This window comes from Cryptomeria japonica, chromosome 10, assembly GCF_030272615.1.
Source record: "Cryptomeria japonica chromosome 10, Sugi_1.0, whole genome shotgun sequence".
Taxonomy (NCBI): Eukaryota; Viridiplantae; Streptophyta; class Pinopsida; order Cupressales; family Cupressaceae; genus Cryptomeria; species Cryptomeria japonica.
In genome coordinates this window covers 115,636,785-115,658,980 of record NC_081414.1, presented here as the reverse complement: position 1 = coordinate 115,658,980, position 22,196 = coordinate 115,636,785, and the positions used below count along the sequence as shown (strand labels likewise).

At 40.2% G+C, this 22,196-nt stretch overlaps 1 protein-coding gene across 4 annotated transcripts in view; it reads right to left on the bottom strand.

The window, feature by feature from the left end:
• LOC131072597 (formin-like protein 14) overlaps window positions 1-22,196 on the bottom strand; it is an 87,761-nt gene that overhangs the window by 47,757 nt on the left and 17,808 nt on the right. For all 4 annotated transcript variants that reach the window (XM_058008799.2, XM_058008798.2, XM_058008797.2 and 1 more), the window contains exons 9-13: window positions 21,701-21,781; window positions 21,531-21,581; window positions 21,349-21,430; window positions 20,969-21,063; window positions 16,472-16,543 (exon numbers count right to left, since the gene is read on the bottom strand). In XM_058008799.2, the coding sequence (XP_057864782.2) occupies window positions 16,472-16,543; window positions 20,969-21,063; window positions 21,349-21,430; window positions 21,531-21,581; window positions 21,701-21,781 (381 nt within the window). The remainder of the gene's footprint in view (window positions 1-16,471; window positions 16,544-20,968; window positions 21,064-21,348; window positions 21,431-21,530; window positions 21,582-21,700; window positions 21,782-22,196) is intronic.

Below are 22,196 nucleotides of genomic sequence, written 5' to 3'. Positions count from 1 at the left end.
CTGGTATATTTCAAAAAATTTGTATTGAAGCTGGGATTAAGAGGGAGTTTTGTGTCCCTTATAATCCGCAACAAAACGGTGTAGTTGAAAGAAAGAACATGTCCATTATTGAGGCAGCGAAAGCCATGATTCATGATCAAGGCCTTCAAACAGTTTTATGGGCAGAAGCTTGCAAGCCAACGGTATATGTTCAGAATCGCAGTCCACATAAGACTCTAGATAATATGACACCTGAAGAAGCTTTCACAGGTTCCAAACCAGATATTAGTCATCTCAGAATTTTTGGATGTCCTGTGTATTTTCATGTTTCAAAAGATAAGAGATCAAAGTTAGAACCTTCAGGAAGGAAAGGCATTTTTGTTGGTTATAGTGAATCATCAAAAGCATATAGAATTTATATTCCAAGTCAAAAGCAGATTGAAATCAGCATAGATGTCTCTTTTGGAGAAGATGTAGCTTGCAAAAAGTCTAAAGAATCTATTACGGAATTGATAGAGAAGATTTTGTGCCTTCTCTAGATATGGATATAGCTGTTTGGAATTCTCCTTTTGTGATTCAGAGGGAGACTTCTGAGTTAGAGGATCCTGTTGATTCTGTTGATCCTATTGATACTGCTGCTGGTCCTAGTAATGCTTCATCTGATAAGAAGAGAGAATTGTGGGCCAGGCATACTATGCAAGAAGCTGAAAAATATGCAGCCCCATGTGGCACTTTCGGGGAAAGTAAAAGACCTCATAAGTTTGCAGGATATGTTGCTTTGATGAGTCATATCATTGCATCTGAGCCTTCAAGTTTTGAGGAGGCTTCAAAACAGCAAGTATGGAAGGATGCTATGATGGAGGAGTACCAATCCATAATCAAGAATGATGTGTGGGACATAGTTCCTAGGCCCAAAGGTATATCTATTGTTTCCTCTAAGTGGTTGTACAAAATTAAACATGCAACTGATGGGAGTGTGGAAAAATATAAAGCTAGATTTGTAGCTAGAGGGTTTTCTCAAAAAGAAGGTATAGACTATGAAGAGACTTTTGCACCTGTAGCACGTTACACTTCTATCAGAACAATTATAGCTGTTGCAGTTATTAAAGGATGGAAACTTCATCAAATGGATGTGAAGACGACTTTCTTGAATGGGATAATTGAAGAAGAGGTTTATATTGAACAGCCAGAGGGTTTTGAGATTCATGATAAGGAATCACATGTGTGCAAATTGAAAAAGGCCTTGTATGGCCTTAAGCAAGATCCGCGTGCATGGTATGAGAGAATTGATCATTACTTATTGAGCTTGGGCTTTCTTACAAATGATGTTGATCCTAATTTATATTTCAAGGTAATTGATGATAAAGCCTTAATCTTAGTACTTTATGTTGATGATTTGTTTCTCATTGGTGAAGATGATCTCATTATTAAATGTAAGGAGTTAGCTTCTGAGTTTGAAATGAAAGATCTTGGTCTTATGCACTACTTTCTTGGACTTGAGGTATGGTGAAGACCAAATGAGATTATCTTAAGTCAAGGGAAATATGCTCTTGACATTCTGAAAAGATTCGGTATGTTAGATTGTAAGTCCATGGTTACTCCTATGGAAGCAAATCTGAAAAAGTTACATGAGGATGCAGCCACTTCAGATTTAGTTGATCCCACTATGTTTAGGCAATTAATTGGTTCATTAATGTATTTGGTTAATACTAGACTTGATATATGTTAAGTTGTTAACGCTCTAAGTCAGTTCATGTGTGAACCAAGACATATTCATCTTGTTGTAGCTAAACACATTTTGAGATATGTACGTGGTACAGTGCGATTTGGTCTAAAATATTGCTCTTGTGAATAGTTGAACTTGCAGGGTTTTTCTGATTCAGATTGGGCACGTTGTGTGCCTGACAAAAAGAGCACTTCAGGATGTTGTTTCAGCCTAGGTTCAGCTATGATTTCCTGGTGCAACAGGAAACAATCTTGTGTTGCTCATAGTACAACTGAAGCGGAATATGTTGCTGCTAGTGTTGCTGCTAGAGAAGCAGTGTGGCTTCGCAAATTGCTTGCAGGGTTGCTTGGACAGCCTTTGGAACCTGCAATGATTCTTTGTGATAATCAAAGTTGTGTAAAGCTTTCAATTAATACTGTTTTCCATGATAGAACCAAGCATGTGGAAATAAAATACCATTACTTGAGAGATATGGTTCAAAGGAAAGCAGTGTTGCTCAAGTACATTTGCACAGAAGAACAAATAGCGGACATTCTCACTAGCTTCTTCCTAGAGTGAATTTTTGTTATTTTTGAGACAAGCTTGGTATTGTGGAGAATGATACTCTTGCTGAGAGAGAGTTTCAACTTCAATGAATCTTTTACATGTTGTTAATGAGTTCTTCTCTATGAGGGAGAAGTTCGAGGTGCAATCCCTTGTTAATGCATTCTTCTCTGCAAGAGAAGTTTGAGGTGAAAGCCCTTGTTCCACCCTCTAGGAGTAGCCATGGTAGAAGTCATGTGTGAGACTTCATGATTTAGTTTTCTGTTCTTTCACCCTCTGAGAGTAGCCATGGTGAATGTCATGCTGAGATGACAATATTGTGTTGAAAAAATATAAAAAAATAAAAAAATAAATAATAATAAAATCTGTGATGAGATTTTGGTTACTAACATTTCTTGTTGCAGCTTCTTATGCTTGTCATATTAAGAGTTGGCAAGACGTATGAATAATCTCTCTCTTGCTAAGAGGGAGTGTTGAAGTTGTTTTTGTAGCTGCGAGAGAGTTTATTTATCTTTGATGACTCGAGCTGATTTATTTAGAGCTGGGACCATTCTTTTCGTGGTCAATGCATGTTCGGGAGCTTCTTCCTTCGTATTCCTTTCTACCGTTCTCTCTGCTGAGTCAGCATGTCATACGATTGCATACATCTTGAGGTGAATGGTGTTTTTTGAGTGACTGGGCAACAGCTGGATAATGTCGATTCATGTTCATCAATTTTATTGTGCCGACAAGTTTTGTATGTGTCTACGTTAAGCTTTGTAACAGCTTGGAGAGTTATGGTTCTTTGGAATGCGATGAGTCTTTGCAATTGTGATTCTTTCACCTCCCGTGAGAAATGCCTTAGTGTTGATCGTAATATATATGTGTGATGAGATATTTGTATAGGTCGGTTTTTCAAGAATATCGCGAGGCATGTGTGATTGTCGAGCTTGTTGTGAGCATCGTTTCTTATGTATTCAGTATTGTGAGTCTTGAGAGGCTATGGTTACTCTAATTCTACAATCAAGGAGTTGATTCTGAAAAGGAAGTTTCTCAGGCTTATCGATTGCATATTGAAGCCATCACTATTTTGTATTTGTTTTGGAGATCTCAATAAAGGCGTTATCTTTTGTGGGCTGGGTTTTTGTTGATGTGTATTTTGTACACGACCAAACACAGAATAAAATACCTAAAGGTACCTTATCCTCTCTTGAATAAAGTCTCTGAATGCTGAAGATATCGCGAAAAGGATCAATCAGGATGACTTCAAGGTTCTTCGTTGTAGGATCTCTACATGTGGATAAGCTCTTGTGGTATGATGTGATTTGCTGGAATCACAAGGGGACCTACACTCAATGACTTGAACATCTGATTTGTTGGAATCACGAGTCCTATTTACTAACTGGAAGACAAACAAATGGCAAAAGATGCAAGGTTCGGGAAGTCTACTCTACTACCTAGAATGCGAGAAGATGGATGAATGACTAGGTGGATTCCTACTGGGCTAGGTCTCACCATCAGGCTGAACAATTCAACACCAACTCAGTGCGATCTTCTAAGAGATGCTTCCAATATGTTTAAATCGTACACCATCTGACAATGATCACCATTCAAGAAAATGCATGAAACAATAGACGTGTAACGACTTATGATTAAGCTCATTTGTTCCAGTTGACCACGCAAGGCGCACTTACCATCAGCAAGAGGCTAGTGGTTTGGATTAGATGGATCCCACACAAGTGCATTCAACAATTTCCTTCATTCGATCTAATCATCTACAATCTAGAATTGAAGATTCAACAAGAAACCATGCATATTGCAAAAAACGACACACTTCACCATTACTTCAATGAAAATGGAGTTTGTTTACAATCAATGGCAACAATTTCTTGCCTTGTCCTCCTATTCTACTCTAATTGCTATTCTTATCAACTGACTAATCACCTTCTAACTACTCTCTACTCACTAACTCTTTTCTACTATCTATTCTATTATTAGCCTTTCACAAATGAAGAGTCGGGGCTTATATAGTGCCCACAATACAATTCGATGGCTAAGATCAATTTGAGATCAATGGCCAAGATTCAATAATGAAAACCCTAATTAGGGTTTGTTACAAGTTACAACCATTACATAACATTTAATGCTTGACCAATGATAAAATTACATCTCTAGGACACATGTCTTCTCTGGAAAAATCGACCAATGGATAGTTGGGGTAGGTACATCGAAGTTTGTGCCACCTCCCATGAGTTAGGTACATTGAATCTGGACATGCTGAGGTGGACCACACCGACTGGAGAAGTGATGATTGGGATGCCACCTCGTCCGACACTTGGTTGATGTCAATTTGATGTCGCTGAGAAGCTAGCTTTAATTAACTCTTCTGAAACTATCTGCTTCTTCAACGAACCCTTGCTCTAACTTCTTTTGTCTTTGATGTGCAGGATGATTGATGTACCTCGCCTTGGAATGCTGGATTGGAAGAAGTTAGTCATGATGATGCTTGACTGAAGAAGGCCATCCTTATCCTTGCTTGATCTTCTTTGATGAGAACCTGCAGACTTGTAGATCCTCCGGACTTTGGAGTCGCCATCTTGATACCTACACAACATTTCACAATTAGCAATATATCTTGAAGTGTAGAAATATAGACTAAAAAGGAAGATTTAAGATTTTAATTAGGAAACTTCATGATAAATCTAGAGTTATCATTTCCTAATTAACCATGCAATACTTAGACTTTTCTAAAAATGTGTCTAAAAATCAAACCTTCAACAATGGTGTCAAGATGATTTCACCATACCTCCTCGAGTATTAAACTCTAAGAAATGATGCAAAAATAGATGAATTTCGCTAGGTAAAGTGTAGATCCAAGCTCTCTTGAATGAATGGCGCCTCCTCTAGCTTGGGAAAGCATAAAACTCCACTTCCTTCTAGCCTTCCAACACTAGAAAGAAATTCGCTCTAAGTACACCAGATTTCGCACCTCCTTCTAGCTCCCCAAATTCCCACTTAAGGCAATGATTGAATGATTTGAAATGTGAAAAAACTCCTCCAATATATAGAGCGCTTACCCCTTTGCTCCCTCTACGCCGACTTGGCAAAAAGAGGTTAAAAATAAATAAATTTCCAAAAAAAAGGGGGGCCGACTTGGCAAAATAAGTGAAAATAAGGCCTTGTGCGCTCCACATTTAATTTTAATTTAATAAAAAATAATTTTAAATGCCTTCACAATAAAAGTTCGATTTTTTAAGGCCTAAAATCAATTTATTAAATGCCAAAATGTCTTTATTTAATGCCAATTTAATTTTAATTTTTTCAAATGCCCCAAAGTTAGCAAATTTTGGTGAATTTCAAGGAATGTCAACATTCAATTAATGCAAAAAATGAAGGATATCATCAATTTCGCCCTGTACCCTTAGTTAAGGCCAGGGGCGATTTTTCAATCTAGACCTTGCATACCTCCTTTTTTCCGCCCAAAACTTCATCTAGACATTTAAATGGCATTTTTAACTGGAATTTTGAGTTTGATTTCATTTGATATTTAGGAGGAAATTGTATTTATTCCTTTTTCGCCCTGGACCCTTAGAGAGGGTCAAGAGCGATTTTGCAAATTCAAGCTTATCCATCTTTTGTTAGTCCTCCAAATTTTCTTCAATGGGTAAAACATACCTCTACGCATCCATTCCAACCAAAAAATTGCTTTGACCTTGCAAGAAAAATGAACTTTTGAGAATTTCGCTCTGGGCCTTCAGAGAGGGTCAGGAGCGCTTTTGCAAATTTAAGCTTGTCCATGCCTTGTTGTTTCTCCAAATTATCTTCAACGGATAGAACACACCCTCTTCCATTTATTTTAATCACAAAACTTGTTTTGTCCTTGCAAGAAAATTGTACTTTTAGAATCTAGCTCCGAACCTTCAATGAGGGTCAGAAGCGCTTTTGCAAATTTAAGCTATTTTCTCTCACCTTTCCCTTTGAAATCACCTTGATCAGGAAGAACTTTCCTTTTTCATGCTATGAATAAATCTTTAAGCCCAACAAGTGATAAAATAATGTGTCTTTCAGAAAAATCGCTCTGGACCTTCAGTGAGGGTCAGGAGCGCCTTTTTTGCTTCTTGGTATATTTCCTTATTCTTTAGACTCCCAATCGCTTCTAAGGTATAAAACATCATCTCTTCCTCCTATCCAAGTCAGGTTTTGCCTCAAAATTTCAAACAAAGAGGAGAATCTTGAAAAATCGCCATGGGCCTTCAGTAAGGGTCAGGAGCACCCTTTGTTTTTTTGGGTTGATTTCCTCCTTTATTGACCACTCAAATTATATTCAACGGATAGAACATGCTTTCCTTGATCTCTTCCAATCATAAAATCACTTTGATCCTGCAAGAATGGTGCAAATTTGAAAATCAAGCTCTGAACCTTCAGTGAGGGTCAGGAGCGTTTTTTGCCATCATGATCAAATTGTTTCACTTTTCATCTCGAAATTCCTTGGCTAAGGAAGATGTTATCTTGTTTCATGCTATGAATAAATTCTCATGTCCAAAAAAGGATAAAATGGTGTGTCCACAAGAAATTCGCCCTGGGCCCTCAGAGAGGGTCAGGAGCGAATTTGCCTTCTCTAGGCAAAACTCCTTCATCCTTTGGTCTTCAAACGGGTTTGGGGCTTCATCATGCTCATTCCACCGCTCTTCTTGCCTTTAATACCTCATCTTGACCACAACAATGCTAAAAATGACCTTCATGGAGAATTTCGCCCTGGGCCTTCAGTAAGGGTCAGGGGCGAAATTATCTTTGTTGCCCAAAATTCAACAATTTTCAAACTTTCAAACTTTCAAATGCATCCAGTAACGTCCAATATTCTCTCCGGGAAAATCTGCACAAAACAAGTTAGCCAAAATTAGCGAGAAATAAACTTGAACCACATTTTCGCCCTGGACCTTCAGCAAGGGTCAGGAGCGAAATTTACAATCTAGGCTAAATTGCTCAATCTTTTAGTTTCAAATCACTTCACAAGGCAAGGTAAGATCATTTTCAAGGCCAGGAACAAGGTTTCAAATTCAAGCGAGTTGGCAAACGAAATCTACAATGAATTTTGCTCTGGACCCTCAGCAAGGGTCAGGAGCGAAATTCCTAATCTTGCCCAGAATTCTTCATTTACTCAAGGTGTTCAACCAATTCCAAAGTCCAAACAAAATGCTTTGCAAATCAAAATTTGGTCAAATAAGGCCAGGAATGAGTCTTAGGTTGATTTTCGCCTTGGACCCTCTGGAAGGGTCAGGGGCGAGATTCGCCTTGGACCTCCTGAGAGGGTCGGGAGCAAAATTCGCTTTGGACTCTCTGTCAGGATAATTTTATGGAATATAACATTAATGATGAGCAGCTTATTTTGCATGAGCTGATTCTTTGGCATGTGCTGTGGTTCCAACCGTAGGATCTGCCTTTGGTACTGATAGCTATGGATATTGACCAACTTCCCTCTAGCCTGTGGCCAATCTTCCCCATCTATCTATGATATATTGGTCAATGGTCTATCCTTATCGGTCAATGGAGTCTACTGGCACGGGATATGGATCTTCAACAACCGCTGGTTATGGGTCATAAACCTTACATACATGGGAAAAAGGAAGGGTTCATCGGGACCAAATATCTATGTAGAATAGGAAGGAATACCAAGCAAAGCTCCTTATAGGAGCTGGAGCGGGAAGGAATGCAAGGAATTGGCTCTGCATTGGGATCTGCTACTTAAACTACTGCTTTGGTGCTGCTTGCCCCTTTGATTCTGGTTCACGGATAGATGGAAAAAGGTCAAAAGATGAAACCGCAACTACTGACTCTGTCTCTTACTATGATGTCTTTTTTACTTCCTATGCTACCGACCAAACGTATGCATCCATCACGGCGCAACGGTAAGCTTATTGGTAACTGGCATTTGATCTGGAACCGGATCTGTATATACCCTGTAGCTCCTACTTCTGATGTTCCAAAATCGCTCGATGTTCCGACATAGCCTATTACTCCTATAAGTTCTGTTCCAAGATCTGTACGTGTTCCTAGAAGCTTTGTAACGCATATGCGGTTGCTAGTGTTCCAAGAAGCGAAGATCCAACATTATAGAGTGTTCCAAGTGATGTTGATGTTCCGACATAAGCTTGTGCTCCTAAGAGTTATGTTCTAATAGAAGATTCTTTCCCAATAAGTATAAGTGACATTTCCTTTTATCCTTCTTCTTTCTTATACTTTAAGTTATATTCCATATATACTTTCAAGATGTTTGAGAGTGGTTTCAGACCTCCAGGAGTTATATTGCAAAATCTAGTTTTTGGAGGTTTTTCAGTTTCCAAACTTAGTCAAATTTCAGGATCAGGACTTCCAGACTTAGCCAAATTTCAGGATCAGGACTTTCAGACTTAGCCGATTTTAGGATCAAGACATCACTCCAGCAGGACCTGCTATCCAAGTGATCCCCTTTGGAGACACTCAAAATGCAAAGGCTAACAGACAAAACCCTAAAAGACTTAGAAAACAAACCCTAAAAAGCAAAAAGCAGGGGTCCCCATTTGCAATGGGGCGATGTGTGAAATGGTCACAACAGTTTTTCACCCTCAAGTGGAGGATTTTCCCAGGATAAGTTTTGTGCTTCTGTTGTTTTGTGTATAAGCTTTTGTTCTTTGCTCTGTTTGCCACATACGGATAAAAAATTAAATGCAAAAAGTAAATGCACAGAACATAATGGAAATATATTAAAGAACCAGTCTCTATATTAATTCAATAGTCCATGTACATCAAGTGCTTATAACATTACACCTAGATACAACTATGATGATGCTACTTTGAAGGAAAGGTATGCAATATATAATACCCGAAGGGGTGCGACCAACCATCGCATCCAACTCCCCTTTAGGACGACTAACTGACTGCCGAAACTCATAATTACCGACAACATAACATAATACGACAACATGACATGATTATTCCCGGCAACATCATCCCCCCCAAGAAAAGAAGTTGTCTCCGGACAACTTAATACAAAATAGAGATGACATTAAACAAAACCAAGGTAGAGAATTGCATGAACTGCTGATGCCAGTGGAGCCTGGAACTCATACACCTGCTGCGCCCTCGCCTGAAAACCCTTTTGTGCTACCATCCGATGCTCAAGTGCGGATGTCACCATTATTGCTTCCGCAAGGAGTTTTTTTTTCCTTGACATCACAGTCCTCTTGTGCCTAAACCAAACTTGTCTGCAAAACATACTTTTTAGTCTCAGCCTCCACCAACTGCTACTCAAATGATACTGTCTCCCTAGCCAATTTGTCCTCGATAGCCACCCGCACTACCCTCTCGGCATCCAACTCCTGGGTACACTAAGCTAAGTCTCACGCTACTACTGCCTCCAACCTGGTGGTCAGCTCCTTGCGAGCCCTCTGATCATCCACCAAGGCAACCTCACGTCCAGTCGAGACATACTCTGAATTCCTCAAAGCGTACCATTCATGCCTGGAAGTGGCCACAACCTTCTAGCACAAAGGCTAGGAGATGCCTCAAATCCTCTATCACACTCCCCAAAGGCTGATAACTGAACTGAATAACTCCCTGGTGTCATACGACTTCGCGTTCTTGCAATGCCTTCCTTCAAACTCTGTTTGTTCGCAACCTCCAAATCCGTCTCCCTCTACAGCTTATGGCTTCCCCGCCAATGCTTAGCTTCAGGCTTCTTTCTCACAGTACGAAACAACCCCAACACTTACCATGACTTCTCTAATGCCTTCGCCCAACTCAAAAAGTGTATTGTAGCTCAAAAATAAACTGGGGGTCTGGGGGCAGTGCCCCCAGCGGGGTCTGGGGCAGCACCCCAACGAGGTCGAGGGGCAGCGCCCCTCGCGGGGTCCGAGGGCAGCGCATCATTTTAACACCTTCAAAACCACACGGAAGTCCATGGCAGACATCATTTTTGTGATATTTTAAGATGCCAAAAACCAACTTCTCCACTCTAATTTTTCAGTGTCCTGGCTCCAGACTACATCGAATGATTTTAAATCTGGTCGTCTTTTTTTTTTTTTTTTTATTTCTTCACGCCACTGCCGTGCTCCTTCAGGCCTACGGACTGTAATGTCCCAAGCCCGTACAGAGGTTATCTGCCAGACGATGGAGTAACTTGTACGGTGACTGGGGTCACCCGAAGCTTGGTGTCGTACAGTGATTGCTCTCCCGTACAGTGGCTGGTCATACGATGGATGAATACCCACCGAGTTCCACCCTAGGTCGGTGACCTCTGTCGATGGTGGTGCACCATACGGGGTCCCACCGCACGGTGTGCACCGTACAGTGTCCCACCACACGGTGGTCGACCGTGGTGGTTCCACCGTATAGTGGCCCCCCGACGGTGGTTCCACCGTGGCCACGATTTTTTTTATTTTTTTTTTCAATTTCCTAATCTAATTGTCCAAAGAGTCTTCAGCTCGGGCCCCATGTCTCGAGGATCGCCCTTCATCCTTCTCGATTTGCCTCGCCCAAGAGTCTCCCACTTTGGTCTCGTGCCTCTTGAGTCCCCTTCCATCCTCTCGGGTCCCCCTCCGGCCTCTCGGGTCCCCTGCGCGCTTCTCGTGGTAGGGTTTCAATTTGGACCCGTTGATGGCAAGTCTATTTTCAATAGCCATCCGAAGACCTGGAACCATAAATTCTACAGGAACCACGGTCTCCTTCCCGTACATAAGAAGAAGAAGAAGAAGAAGAAGAATAAAGATTTTGAAGGCTGTGGCCTTCCACACAGGGTTCCAATCGTTGCCGACACGAATGATTTTGGGATTATCTACGTCACCGAGGTTTGGGGCGTCTCCCTTCCAATATTCTCTATATTCCGGCAGGTACACCTCCTCTGTTACTTGCTCTGGTTCCTCTACTTCGAGCCTGTAGCTCTGGAACATTTCGTAATCCTCCATCTGCCAGTGGAAGAGCCCGTTCAATGACCCCATCTCATCCTCGAAGCACTCTCCTAGTTTGAGAATCCCTTCGTCGTTGGGCTCCCTGCAGCCCTGTCCTTCGTCCCTCAGGTCACCTTCTCTTTCACCCTCCGATTCCGAAGATGATGCCAGTTCCTCACTAACAAACTGCGTCCCAAGGTCTATGATAAACTTCCTTCCTCAATTTTCCATAGACAGAGTGTTCTTCTTCCAGTTGTGGGTGGCCTTGGCTGCCACTAGCCACCCTCTCCCTAAGATCGCATCATACCCTTTTTTCTTTAGTGGGATTACCATGAAGTCTAGTATGAAGGGTTGCGTCCCGATGGTAACTTGTTGGCCCATCAGTGTCCCGATAGGTTTAATTCCATGCTGATCTGTTCCCAACAGATTGAATGTAGATGGCCACAGTGTCGGCTTCCCCAGCTTCCGCTAGGTTTCTTCTGGAAGAACATTCACTCCTGATCCACCATCTACGATGGTATCAGTTAGAATGGTGCCAAGGATACCCATCTCCACAATGGTCGGGTTCCTTCCAGTGTTAACTGCCAGCAACTTGGGGTCTATTGCAGACCCCCCAGGAACATCTGTGCGTGGTTGGGAGAGATTATTCACCAACGCCATTCGTAATTGAGGCATCGTCTGGAGGAGGTCATGTGCCTTCACAGGCACCTCCAGTTTTAAAATTTGATTTAGTATAGCCTCCTTCGCCTCCAGTCGGCTGGAAGTACCAGTCGTACCCTTCGCCTTCGCCCCCTCTCGTATCTCTTTCTCGATTTCTTCCCGTGCTTCCCGTACCCTTCGCTTCTCCGTCTCCGAGTCTGGGCACATTGCTTGTCCGGCTTGGGAGCGGGTTACGACCAACACTTCCTCTTCTTTGGTTTCCTCGATATTGAGCAAGTTGACGCCGGACTTCGGGCGGGTGGTGTCTTCGTGGTCTCCCTATCCGCACCATTTGCACAAATATTGCGTTGCCTCTCCCTTCGGGCAGTCTCAGGTGAAGTGCCCCCACTAGCTGCACGCTCTACATTGTATCATCGGTCGGCCTTTGGAGTCGTATTGGATCCAGCTCCTTGTATTGTTATTGTTGTTTCATCCTCCCCATCGGTTATCTCGGTAGCCTCCCGATGTTGCATTGTTGTTCGCCTGGGAGCTGCTGGTACCGCCCGATGTAGTTGGTTGTTCCTGCGTAAGCAATACTTGTTGGTTTCATGTTTTCATGTTGTATGGGCACTCCTTGATGGAATGTCCCATCACTTGGCAAATCTCACAAAAGGCCTTCTTCAAACAAGTACCCTTCGTATGTCCCTCCTCTTTGCACTCCGTGCACCATACATCCCCTTCGGTTCGACCCGTGCTTCTCATTGCTTTAAATTCTCTCCTCATTCGCTCCATGTCTTTCTGGAGCGCTTGCACCTTTTTGCCGAACTCACCATCGCTGTTGCTTCCCTCAGAAGAGTCATCATCCTCGAACGAGCTATCCTTCTTCTTTTTCTTCTTGGATGTCTTGGTCTCGCTCTCGAGATCCATCGCTCTATTATATGCATCTTCGTACGAGGTTGGTGGAACGATTTTCATCTTCTTCCGAAGGGAGTGTTTCAGTCCCTCCACGAACCATCTCTTTTTCAACCCATCCGCTAGTTGACTCTTCATTTTCCCCAACAGTTCCTTGAGCCGCCGACTATAGGCTCGGACCGTCTCGTTCTTGTTCTTCTTTGTGCCATAGATTTCGGCTACTATTTCATTGTCATCTTTGAGGAGGCGGAACTTTGTCTCGAACTCCTTCTTCAGGTTGGGCCATGTGCCGACTTTGGCCTTATCCGTATTGGACTATAAGTCGATGGCCACTCCCCTTAAGGTTGCTGGAAATTGTGTTACCCATTCGCCCTGGTCGGTAACACCGTTCGCTGACCATATGGTTTCGCAAGTGCGGCAATGGCAGACGAGATCTTCCTTCCCGTCGCCATTGAACTTCGGCAGCTTCAGTTTACTGGCCATCCCACCGCTAGGTCTCACTCCTCTGGTGCCTTGTGTGCTTGTACCTGGTGATCCTCCGCCTTCACCTCTTGCACCTGACCCTCCACTCATGGGTCCTCCAAAGAAGGTTGTTGACCCCGAACCGAACAAATTGCCTCCCGTACGGTACCCTTGTGCTCCCCTGGCATCGTCGGCCATACCGTCACCTTTGGTCGTCTCCCTCCAGTTGGTTGTCTCCCTCTGGTTGTCCTCCGAAATGGACAAGTTCTTTAGTGGGTCTCTGGTAGCGTTGATCAGATTTAGACTTCGCCTTGTTTGTTCCACCAACTCTTCGCGACTTCTTACCCTACAGTGGTATTCTGGCGAACTGTAGAGTTCTCCTTCAGCACCCTCCGTGACTCCTAGATTCCCTTCGGGCAACCCTACGATAGTATAGAGAGTGTAATCCTCTCCGTTTATCTCTGCATCCGCAACCTCCGTGACACCTCTTGGGTTCCCTTCGAGCAACCCCTCGGTCGGTCGTCCCTCGGCAAGCTGCCTTAGCCTACTCCTTCAATCTATTTATTGTCTGAGATTCAACGCTCTTTGTGCCACTTCCCATTCATAACTTTGCATCTTTTTATTTTTGTCCTTATTTAGTAAATTGGGCATAAATCACTTCCGTACATAGCAAGCACACACCATGTACACAAAAAAAAAACTTTTATTATTTTCCCTTTCGACCACAATTTATGTCAACATTGTGCCGGGATTATTACAGGGTTCAATTTCCCCTTCGCCTCTTGCCATCACGCTCTACGTCCCAACGACGATTGTTTTCTTCATACTGTCGAAGGACCTGTTGGCGTCGCTCCGCACGGGCAATCTCCTCCAGGCGGGTTCGCTGTGCCAGTGATGCCTGTGCAAGCAACTGGGGGAGGTGGTTCATCAACCGATTCGCTGCGGGGCTAACTTCCAATGCGGTCCACACGGCACTTGTTGGGACTTCAGCCTCCATGGCCTCTCTTCGGACGTAGGTCTCGATGGCCGCCTGAAGCAGAATTGAGAATTCCCTCGTTGCAGTGTCCTCTCCATCGTAGAGTTCCGTTTGTGCGTTGTCGGCCTCTGGGTTAATCTCACCGACGGTTAGGCCCATCGTGTCCATACGCCATCCGCTCCTTCCTTTCCCGAGTATGTCTAGGCAACGACACCAAATGTTTGCCACATACAGGTAACAATTAAATGCAGAAAGTAAATGCACATAACATAATGGAAATATATTAAAGAACCAGTCTCTGTATTAATTCAACAATCCATGTACATCAAGTGCTTATAACATTACACCTAGATACGACTATGATGATGCTACTTCGAAGGAAAGCTATGCAATATATAATACCTGAAGGAGTGCGACCAACCGTCGCGTCCAACTGTCCTTCGGGACGACTAACTAACTACCGAAACTCATAATTACCGACGACAACATAACATAATACGACAACATGACATAATGATTATTCCCGGCAACATGCTCTATTATATGTATTCTGGTTCAATTTCTAACAATGCTTAGTTCCTTTCTCATGTCTCCAAGAAAATACTGAAGCGAATTACTCTGATACTTTAAGGCCTATTGCACTCTCTAACATGACCTGCATGAACACTGCACTAAAGAGATACGTTACAGGTCTATTTTGCAAGAATATTGACCTGCAAAGGGAACTGGAGCAATCTGTCTATTCTGGAGAGGATGTTGACCAACAAAGAGGACTGGTACTGTGGTGCATCTTTTGTGAGGATCTCACCCATCAAACGTGATCAGATCAGTCCTATGCTTTTTCTAATCCCAAAGCAGGATATCAATCAGAAAAGTATGTCAACAAAATTTTGGACCCTCCTTGTCATAACCCTTAATATGCCTTCCCTCAAGAGAGAAGCAATCAACTGTATATTGATATTCCAACAGAGGACATGCTAAGCCAGCACAGATAAAAATTTAATTTTTAGCCTTAATATGGGTAATGACATTATCAATTTCTTATGACATGCTTCTAAATTTCTAACATTATCCTCATATTTTTCCATAAATTTCTGAAAATTTGGCTATAACCTCGCATATTTTCTTTTTTGGAAAACCAAGAATTCAATACCTATACTAAATGTAGTTATGCCATTAGTGAAACCCATTTTTACCCCTTGACATGGACTGACTATTGATAACAGAAAAGTGTCAAGGAGGAAGACTAATAGCTATTATATAATATTTATAAATGTGTTTGATGACTAATAGCTATTATATAATATTTATAAATGTAAATAAGAAAATCCTGAAAGACTGAATGAGTTTTTATTGCTATAAATCTTGGTGTGCATTTTATTAGGGCTTAAGTTGAAGTTGATCATGTCCCTAGTTAAGAATAGAAGTCCACTAAGGTTGCTTGTTCATGATTCCCGATGCTTGATTGAAAGGTTTATTTTACCCATCCAAAACTCAATATTGGTACTACTCGTTAATAGTTTTTGGCATCAGTTTATCAATCATTTGTGTATCAATTCAATGTCAGAATTAGTTGTTTCTGGTCAAGTGGCAGGGTGTACTATCATAGTCCAGTATTTCAAACTAACAAGTTTTTGCAGATTTTTCATGGTTGCACATGTTCTAAGATTAAAGTGAATAAGTTCCAGGCCGATGGAGAAGATGGCATGGAGCTGTGAATGAATGTATTGACAAATAAAGGATCAGTAAAATGAGTCTAGAGGCACACTTTTAGAATCCTAAAGTTACCAGCCATCAGTCACATTTGAGTTTAGTAAATTGTGCAAGCATGATATAAAATCAGCACGCATGTTTGATCTCATAATCAGCAAGCGTAAGTGGCAGATCTGACTGATGGTTCGCACCAAGGAACAACAGAGAAGTGTTTTAAGTTTTGGCACACTTTCATATTACATTCTCATCTTTAGGAATTGTGCCCAAGGCGAAGTTTGAAGAGTCCTTCAAGCCAATGCACATATAAGGTGGTACTACAACTGCAAGCAAGGAAATCATGCTTAAGGTAGGAAAAAAATAACAGAAATCTGTTTGTAAGAATCAATCTACAGTTAGCAAAGGAAATTACACTTCATTTAAAATTTGTCTTGTCTAAGCATAGGTGTGATTCTTCTATTCTGCCAGAATTTAAAAATAGCGCTCATCTTTTCTAAAATCTAGCATGTCAAAAATATGTCAACATCTCTGAATATTGAACTCAAATCAGCATCTATAAATATAATTGCCACCATCTTTGCCCATGACAAAAAAGTATTTCCCACTCTTTGCAATGCTACAAACCTTTGACGCCGCTTCCAAATGAGCAAGATCCTTGTAAAAATCAAGGAGCTCAGACAGCTTGTCAGCAAGCACCTGCAATAATATAAAACAAGCAAGCAAATATTTATTTTGAGTATGGAGAAATCATCTTTAGACTTGGACTTCTAAGCCTTCAAAATTTCACCAAAACGAGAAAATTCATCATGATAACTATTTGCATGCATCAAATCCATAATTATTCCATTAATGATCATGGTAAATTATGAGAAATCAATCAAGAAATCAAACTACAGCACAAGTTGAATGATATGGACCACCAGCATACACTGTACTTTCTGTCCCTAGCAAGAAAAATCTAAAAATCCAACATTCTTAAGTGTGTCTCTTAAGGGCATTCCATCTATACCTAAAGGACTAAATCATTTTAGAGGAATTAGCTCCTTGCAAAAAAAAAATCTAACAGGAAGAAGCCTCAATTGCTAGCTCTAAATTTTATATCCTTGACAGTAAATATCACCTTATACAGTAATTTTAAAGCCTGTAACTTTTCTTCTAAGTGCTTGACAACATAAACAAGTCTCTGAGGATAACATACATTGCAATTATTATCAACTCTCTATATAAGTAAGGTTTAAGTTTCTACCATAAAATTATGATTTAACGACGGTTTCTTTGAAAGAAAAACTGCTAATAATTAATTTGAACACACAAAAAAAAAACTTATCCCAACTCAATCCAACAAGGAAGTAAGTAGACTTTACATCAGAAACAAAGAATGAACAACTCATTGCACTTATGGCAGAAACTACTATATTTAAGTAGGCTTGACAAGCATGCAATGCCCAGTAAATAAAATCACAATTAAAACTGGATTACATGAGGAACAGCTCATGTCTCATAATAATCAGAGTTGAGCCACAGACAAGTATGCACATTCTAGATGACTAAGGAAACCAGGCTCAAAACTTAGGAGGCATTTGATAGGATTAGCACACTTCATAACAATATTTTTTAAAGTGCATTCATCTTATCTCAATAAATTGTATTGAATGCAAAATACCCAACCAACAGGCATTGCTTCAACATATAGCATATTTAGGGAAAAGATATAATTAAAATAAACTAAGCTCCTTGTGTGCATTTTACCTATTCTATATAATAGTAATGAAGATTGAATGGTCTCTTGGTCAGGCTGTTAACCTTGGACATTACTAGAACTTGCTACCTGTCTAACTAGGGATATTGATATTATAAAAACAAATCAATCTTTCAATGTGAAGTAGGCTAAGGAAAAACATTTTGAAATGTGTGCAAATGGCCAGCACAAAATTTTGAATTATATATTAACACCAATTACAACAGACTATGGCTAGGCACATACAGTTCCTTCGTGGTGTCGCCTGCCAGCCCGCCCTGATTATTGTATTCGGTCTTCCTTGGTTGACCATAATATACCAAGTATGGTATCGCCGCCACAGATACTAACAATACCCCTGAGATGTCAACGGACTGCTATTAATTCATAGTAACTATATATTCAAACAATGACCATGTAGTATGTGTAAGAGTGTTGCTAGGACAACTTGTGTGTCCTTTTTGAATCGACGTTTCAGATTGCACTCAGCGACCCATCATTGGGAAGAGGAAGGGTAAAGATTTTGGATTGCAAACTTAGTCCTAAAAGGAGGATCTATTGAGGACAAAACGAAAAGCACAGAACAAGTGTGAGGAGGATGGATTAGGAGAGAGAAAAAATTAAGAACAAAAAATTATTTTAAATAGATTAATTCATATAGCTAGAAACATACTATAATTAAAATAAATTATAAACTATTTAGAATCAATTTATTTATAATTATATTTAATTAAAAGTTCATAATTTATATATTTATTTATAATTAAATTAAAAATGATTATAAATTACTGAATTAGAATAAAAGGGAAGCAAAGAAGGAATATAAATATTTAATTGACAATATATAATTTATTGTTAGTGACCCTTTCTGTTTGCTCCAACATTCAAGTCTTTAAGGTCGATTTGACTCCTAGCATCACCACCACCTGTATTACCTCCTCTCACATGCCACCTCTTCATCCCTCAAATCTCAATCTTGCTCACTTTTTCAACCCTTCGATATCTCATCTAGTTAACTCTGCCACCGTATCTCACCAAATGGCTAGCAAAAATTTGGCCATAATACTCTCCTCACTATCATCCACTCACCTTCTCTCTCCACCACATCTTCTCATCCCAAATTACACATGGACTCCTCTAATTTCCACTCATTCACCCCTTCCCCTCCTTCCTCAGTTTCCCTTCACCCATGAGCCCCAGTTTGTTCAACCTCTTTGCACTGCGACTTCATTAATGTTAACCCCTAAAAAACAATCCCCGCTCATGTCAATCCTAAGTTTCACAAAGATTGGTTAGAAAAAATTGTCATCAACCTTTCTTAAATGCTTGTTGTTGACCCCCTTGCCCTCAACACCTTTATACGTGATCTAATTTTTGAAATTTCTCCCTTAAGAATTCCCAAGGAAAAATTATTGCTTGAAACTCAAAGTGCCATTCACCATATCCTAGAAGATGTTGCTAATGAGATTAGACAAGATTGCAGCATTGCTCTTAGGCATGCAAACCCCCCATCCCCCCAACAAAATGTTCCCCAAGATGAATTTTTTGCCTTTAATAAACAAATTAATAATAAGGACATCATCATCACCAAGGCTAATAAATGCAATGTTGCTATCATCCACAAGAAGCAATACTACATCAATGAAATGCTAGATCACCTATTCAAAATGGCAGCTACAAGGTTCTCTACCATCTCAAATTACTAATGAAGTCAAGCATACCATCTCTCTCTCGTCTCTTAATGACCTTACCAGAAAATGCTTGATGCCTCGCAAGGTCATTACCCCTCATATTTATGGTGCTCCTAAAATTAATAAAACAAGTATTCCTCTCCACCCTATTGTTGACACAACCTAATTTGTAGACTTCGTTAAAGACAAAAAATGGAAAATAATGAGATCCTTGTCAAAGTTTCGTCCTTATTCATTCAAGTTCCTGCGTGTGACTTAGTGGAACTAAGAAAAAGTCCGAGTCTTGGCGAGTTTGGCTCAAACTCATCAAACTCGACGAGTCTTGAGCCCCAAACTCGGCTATTGCCTGGGTTAAGTAAAATGACAAATAAAAAACATTTTAAAAAGTTTTTTTAAAATAAATGGTCTCGTCTTTGTTCACTACAACCTCCGCCTAAGAATGAGAAAAATTATGGTTACAACATGTCAGCCAATAGAAAAATAACACCCGACGCCTTTATTAAATAGACAGACATCTTCAGCCTTGTAAAAGTTTTGGGAATTACATAGATGGTCCTTATTTTAGGATTTGGAACTGCTATTAAGGGGATGGCAATAGGTAGGTTATTGTTTATGACAGTCAGATGATAAGCATGAAAACAGGCTTCTCCACTTTATTTTCCTATCAAATGTATTCCCTTCTCCCCAAACTTAAGATCTTCCTTCTAATACCTTCTGCATTGATATCTGAGTTCCTAGCCATAGGAATAGCATTTCCAAGGGTTCTGTTATTCAATACATTGTTTGAATATGTGAGCGAAAATTGGAGATTTAGATATTTAGCACCATATCTTATAGGAGTTGGACTTCAACTGCATGACTTGATTTTTCCATATAGTCATCTCTTGGAAAAAATGCATGATTTGGATAAAGTACATTATGGTTTGCCTCATTTCAACTCGTTCTTTAAGTCAACGCCGCAGCACCCTGGATGGAAAACCCTGATTTGCGTTTCAATATAGGTAGCAGCTGCCCCATTCAGATGTTGCAAAGCCACCTTTTAGTTTCTCTTTAAGGTCATTAACTCTTTGCACCTTGAATGCTAGCCAAAATTTACTCAACCAAGTATGTACCTCTACTTCCTTCCCAAAATCATTGTCAGATCTCCATTTGCAGCTTTGCAAATTAATAGAGGATTTGTGTTGGCATCCTTCCCCCACTCCTCTGTCTCCCCATATGGGAGATTAGATTCACTCCATGGGTTAAGATCTTGTTTAAACTCCAGATCCACCAACCTTTTCCCAAAAGAGATAAGAACCATAATAATATTTGTTCTGAATTTTGCAAGAAATGCCATCAAATCTTCACTTGTCACAAGCTTTAAAGTATTTAATGGATAAACCCCCCATGGCATAATTACAGCAGCAACAAGGACCAATAAAAGTCTGATACCACTTGCAGCGTCTCTAAACTGTTGACTAAAAAACAAACAGAAAATATTGAATAAAAAAAGCAAATATGCAGAAAAATAGATTCACCTCCTCACCCAAGATGGATTGCACCTACAAATCCAACTGTAAACATTAATCCTTCAGTGTTCCTAGGTAAATGGAATGTGTCTTAAAAAATAGCAATAAGACTAAGCATTAAAACATTAATCTGTAGTATGTTGGGTTTAGGTACAGTAAAAAAGACAAGGACTATCTTTCACACCTTACACAGGTAGTGCATCAGAGTCATCTTGTTGTTGCGAGCACGTGTATCTGACAATTTCAAAAGACTGTCCAGCCTAAATCCAATTGCAGAACCTGAAAACATTAAAATCAACAAGAATAAGAAAAATTATAATAACTGTACCACATGCAAAAGAGAAACTCGATGAAAGAAAATAGTAGAGCTAGAATCAGTAAATATGGGGGATACATCTCCAAATTGTGCCAAGGTGCTCACCAAGGGTAACAAAGGTACACATTACTATATATGCAGAAACATTAAATGACAATAAAATAGCTCTTTCAATCTTTTCCCTCTCATCTATAAACTTATGTTTCAAAAACATGAAAATGAATTGGTTAGGATTTAATTGAACTCACCTCGTGCAGTTCCCTGATTCATTGCATTTCCTAAAGAAAGAACTGTTTGCATAATTCTCCGTAGCTTGACTGACTGCCTGACCTGTGAAAATGCAAAAGCTCAAGATAAAAGTCCAGAGAATAATAAACCTGGACAAAACAGCTATGATAATTTTTTTAATGTGAGAAAAATAAGAAATCACCTCTTCAGATGCATTCTTTACAATATTTAGGCTTTTTCGTAGGTCAGCAACCTGCAAATAAATATGATAATAACCAGTGGTGATACTGCCATGGATGTTTCTTATGAGCCCATAACCTCTACTTATCAGAAAAGCTAAATAAAAATTGTAAAAGACCAATATCTGCATACCTGTGACTGAAATTGAATCTTGAAGGAAAATACTCTTAACTTAGACTCCACTCGTGGAACTTTCATCATCTCTAAGAAAAACTGCATTACCCCACAATTACAAACCATAAAGCACATGGTTAAATACCTCAATGACCTGAAGCTTATATCACGTCTGAGGAAAGAAGAAATATAAAAACAGAATAATTTTACAAAATGTCATCAGTAGCTAGAACTTATCTGAAGCTGACAGACATATCAGCAGCAATCCCAATAAGTTATAACCGATTGTTTGTCACTAATAGACATCAATGGAGGTCTTTTCTTTCTCTCTTCCTAGCATTTACTGTTATTTATTATTACCACTTTGCTCACCTTCACTCCATTACACAAACATAAAAGGACGTGTATTTAAAACAATGTAATTTTCTCATTGGTCAGTAAGGTGTTAGTTGCAACTAACCCTAACTTGGGTTTGTCTTGAATTATCTCGGTCATTGATTTCAAATCAATCTAG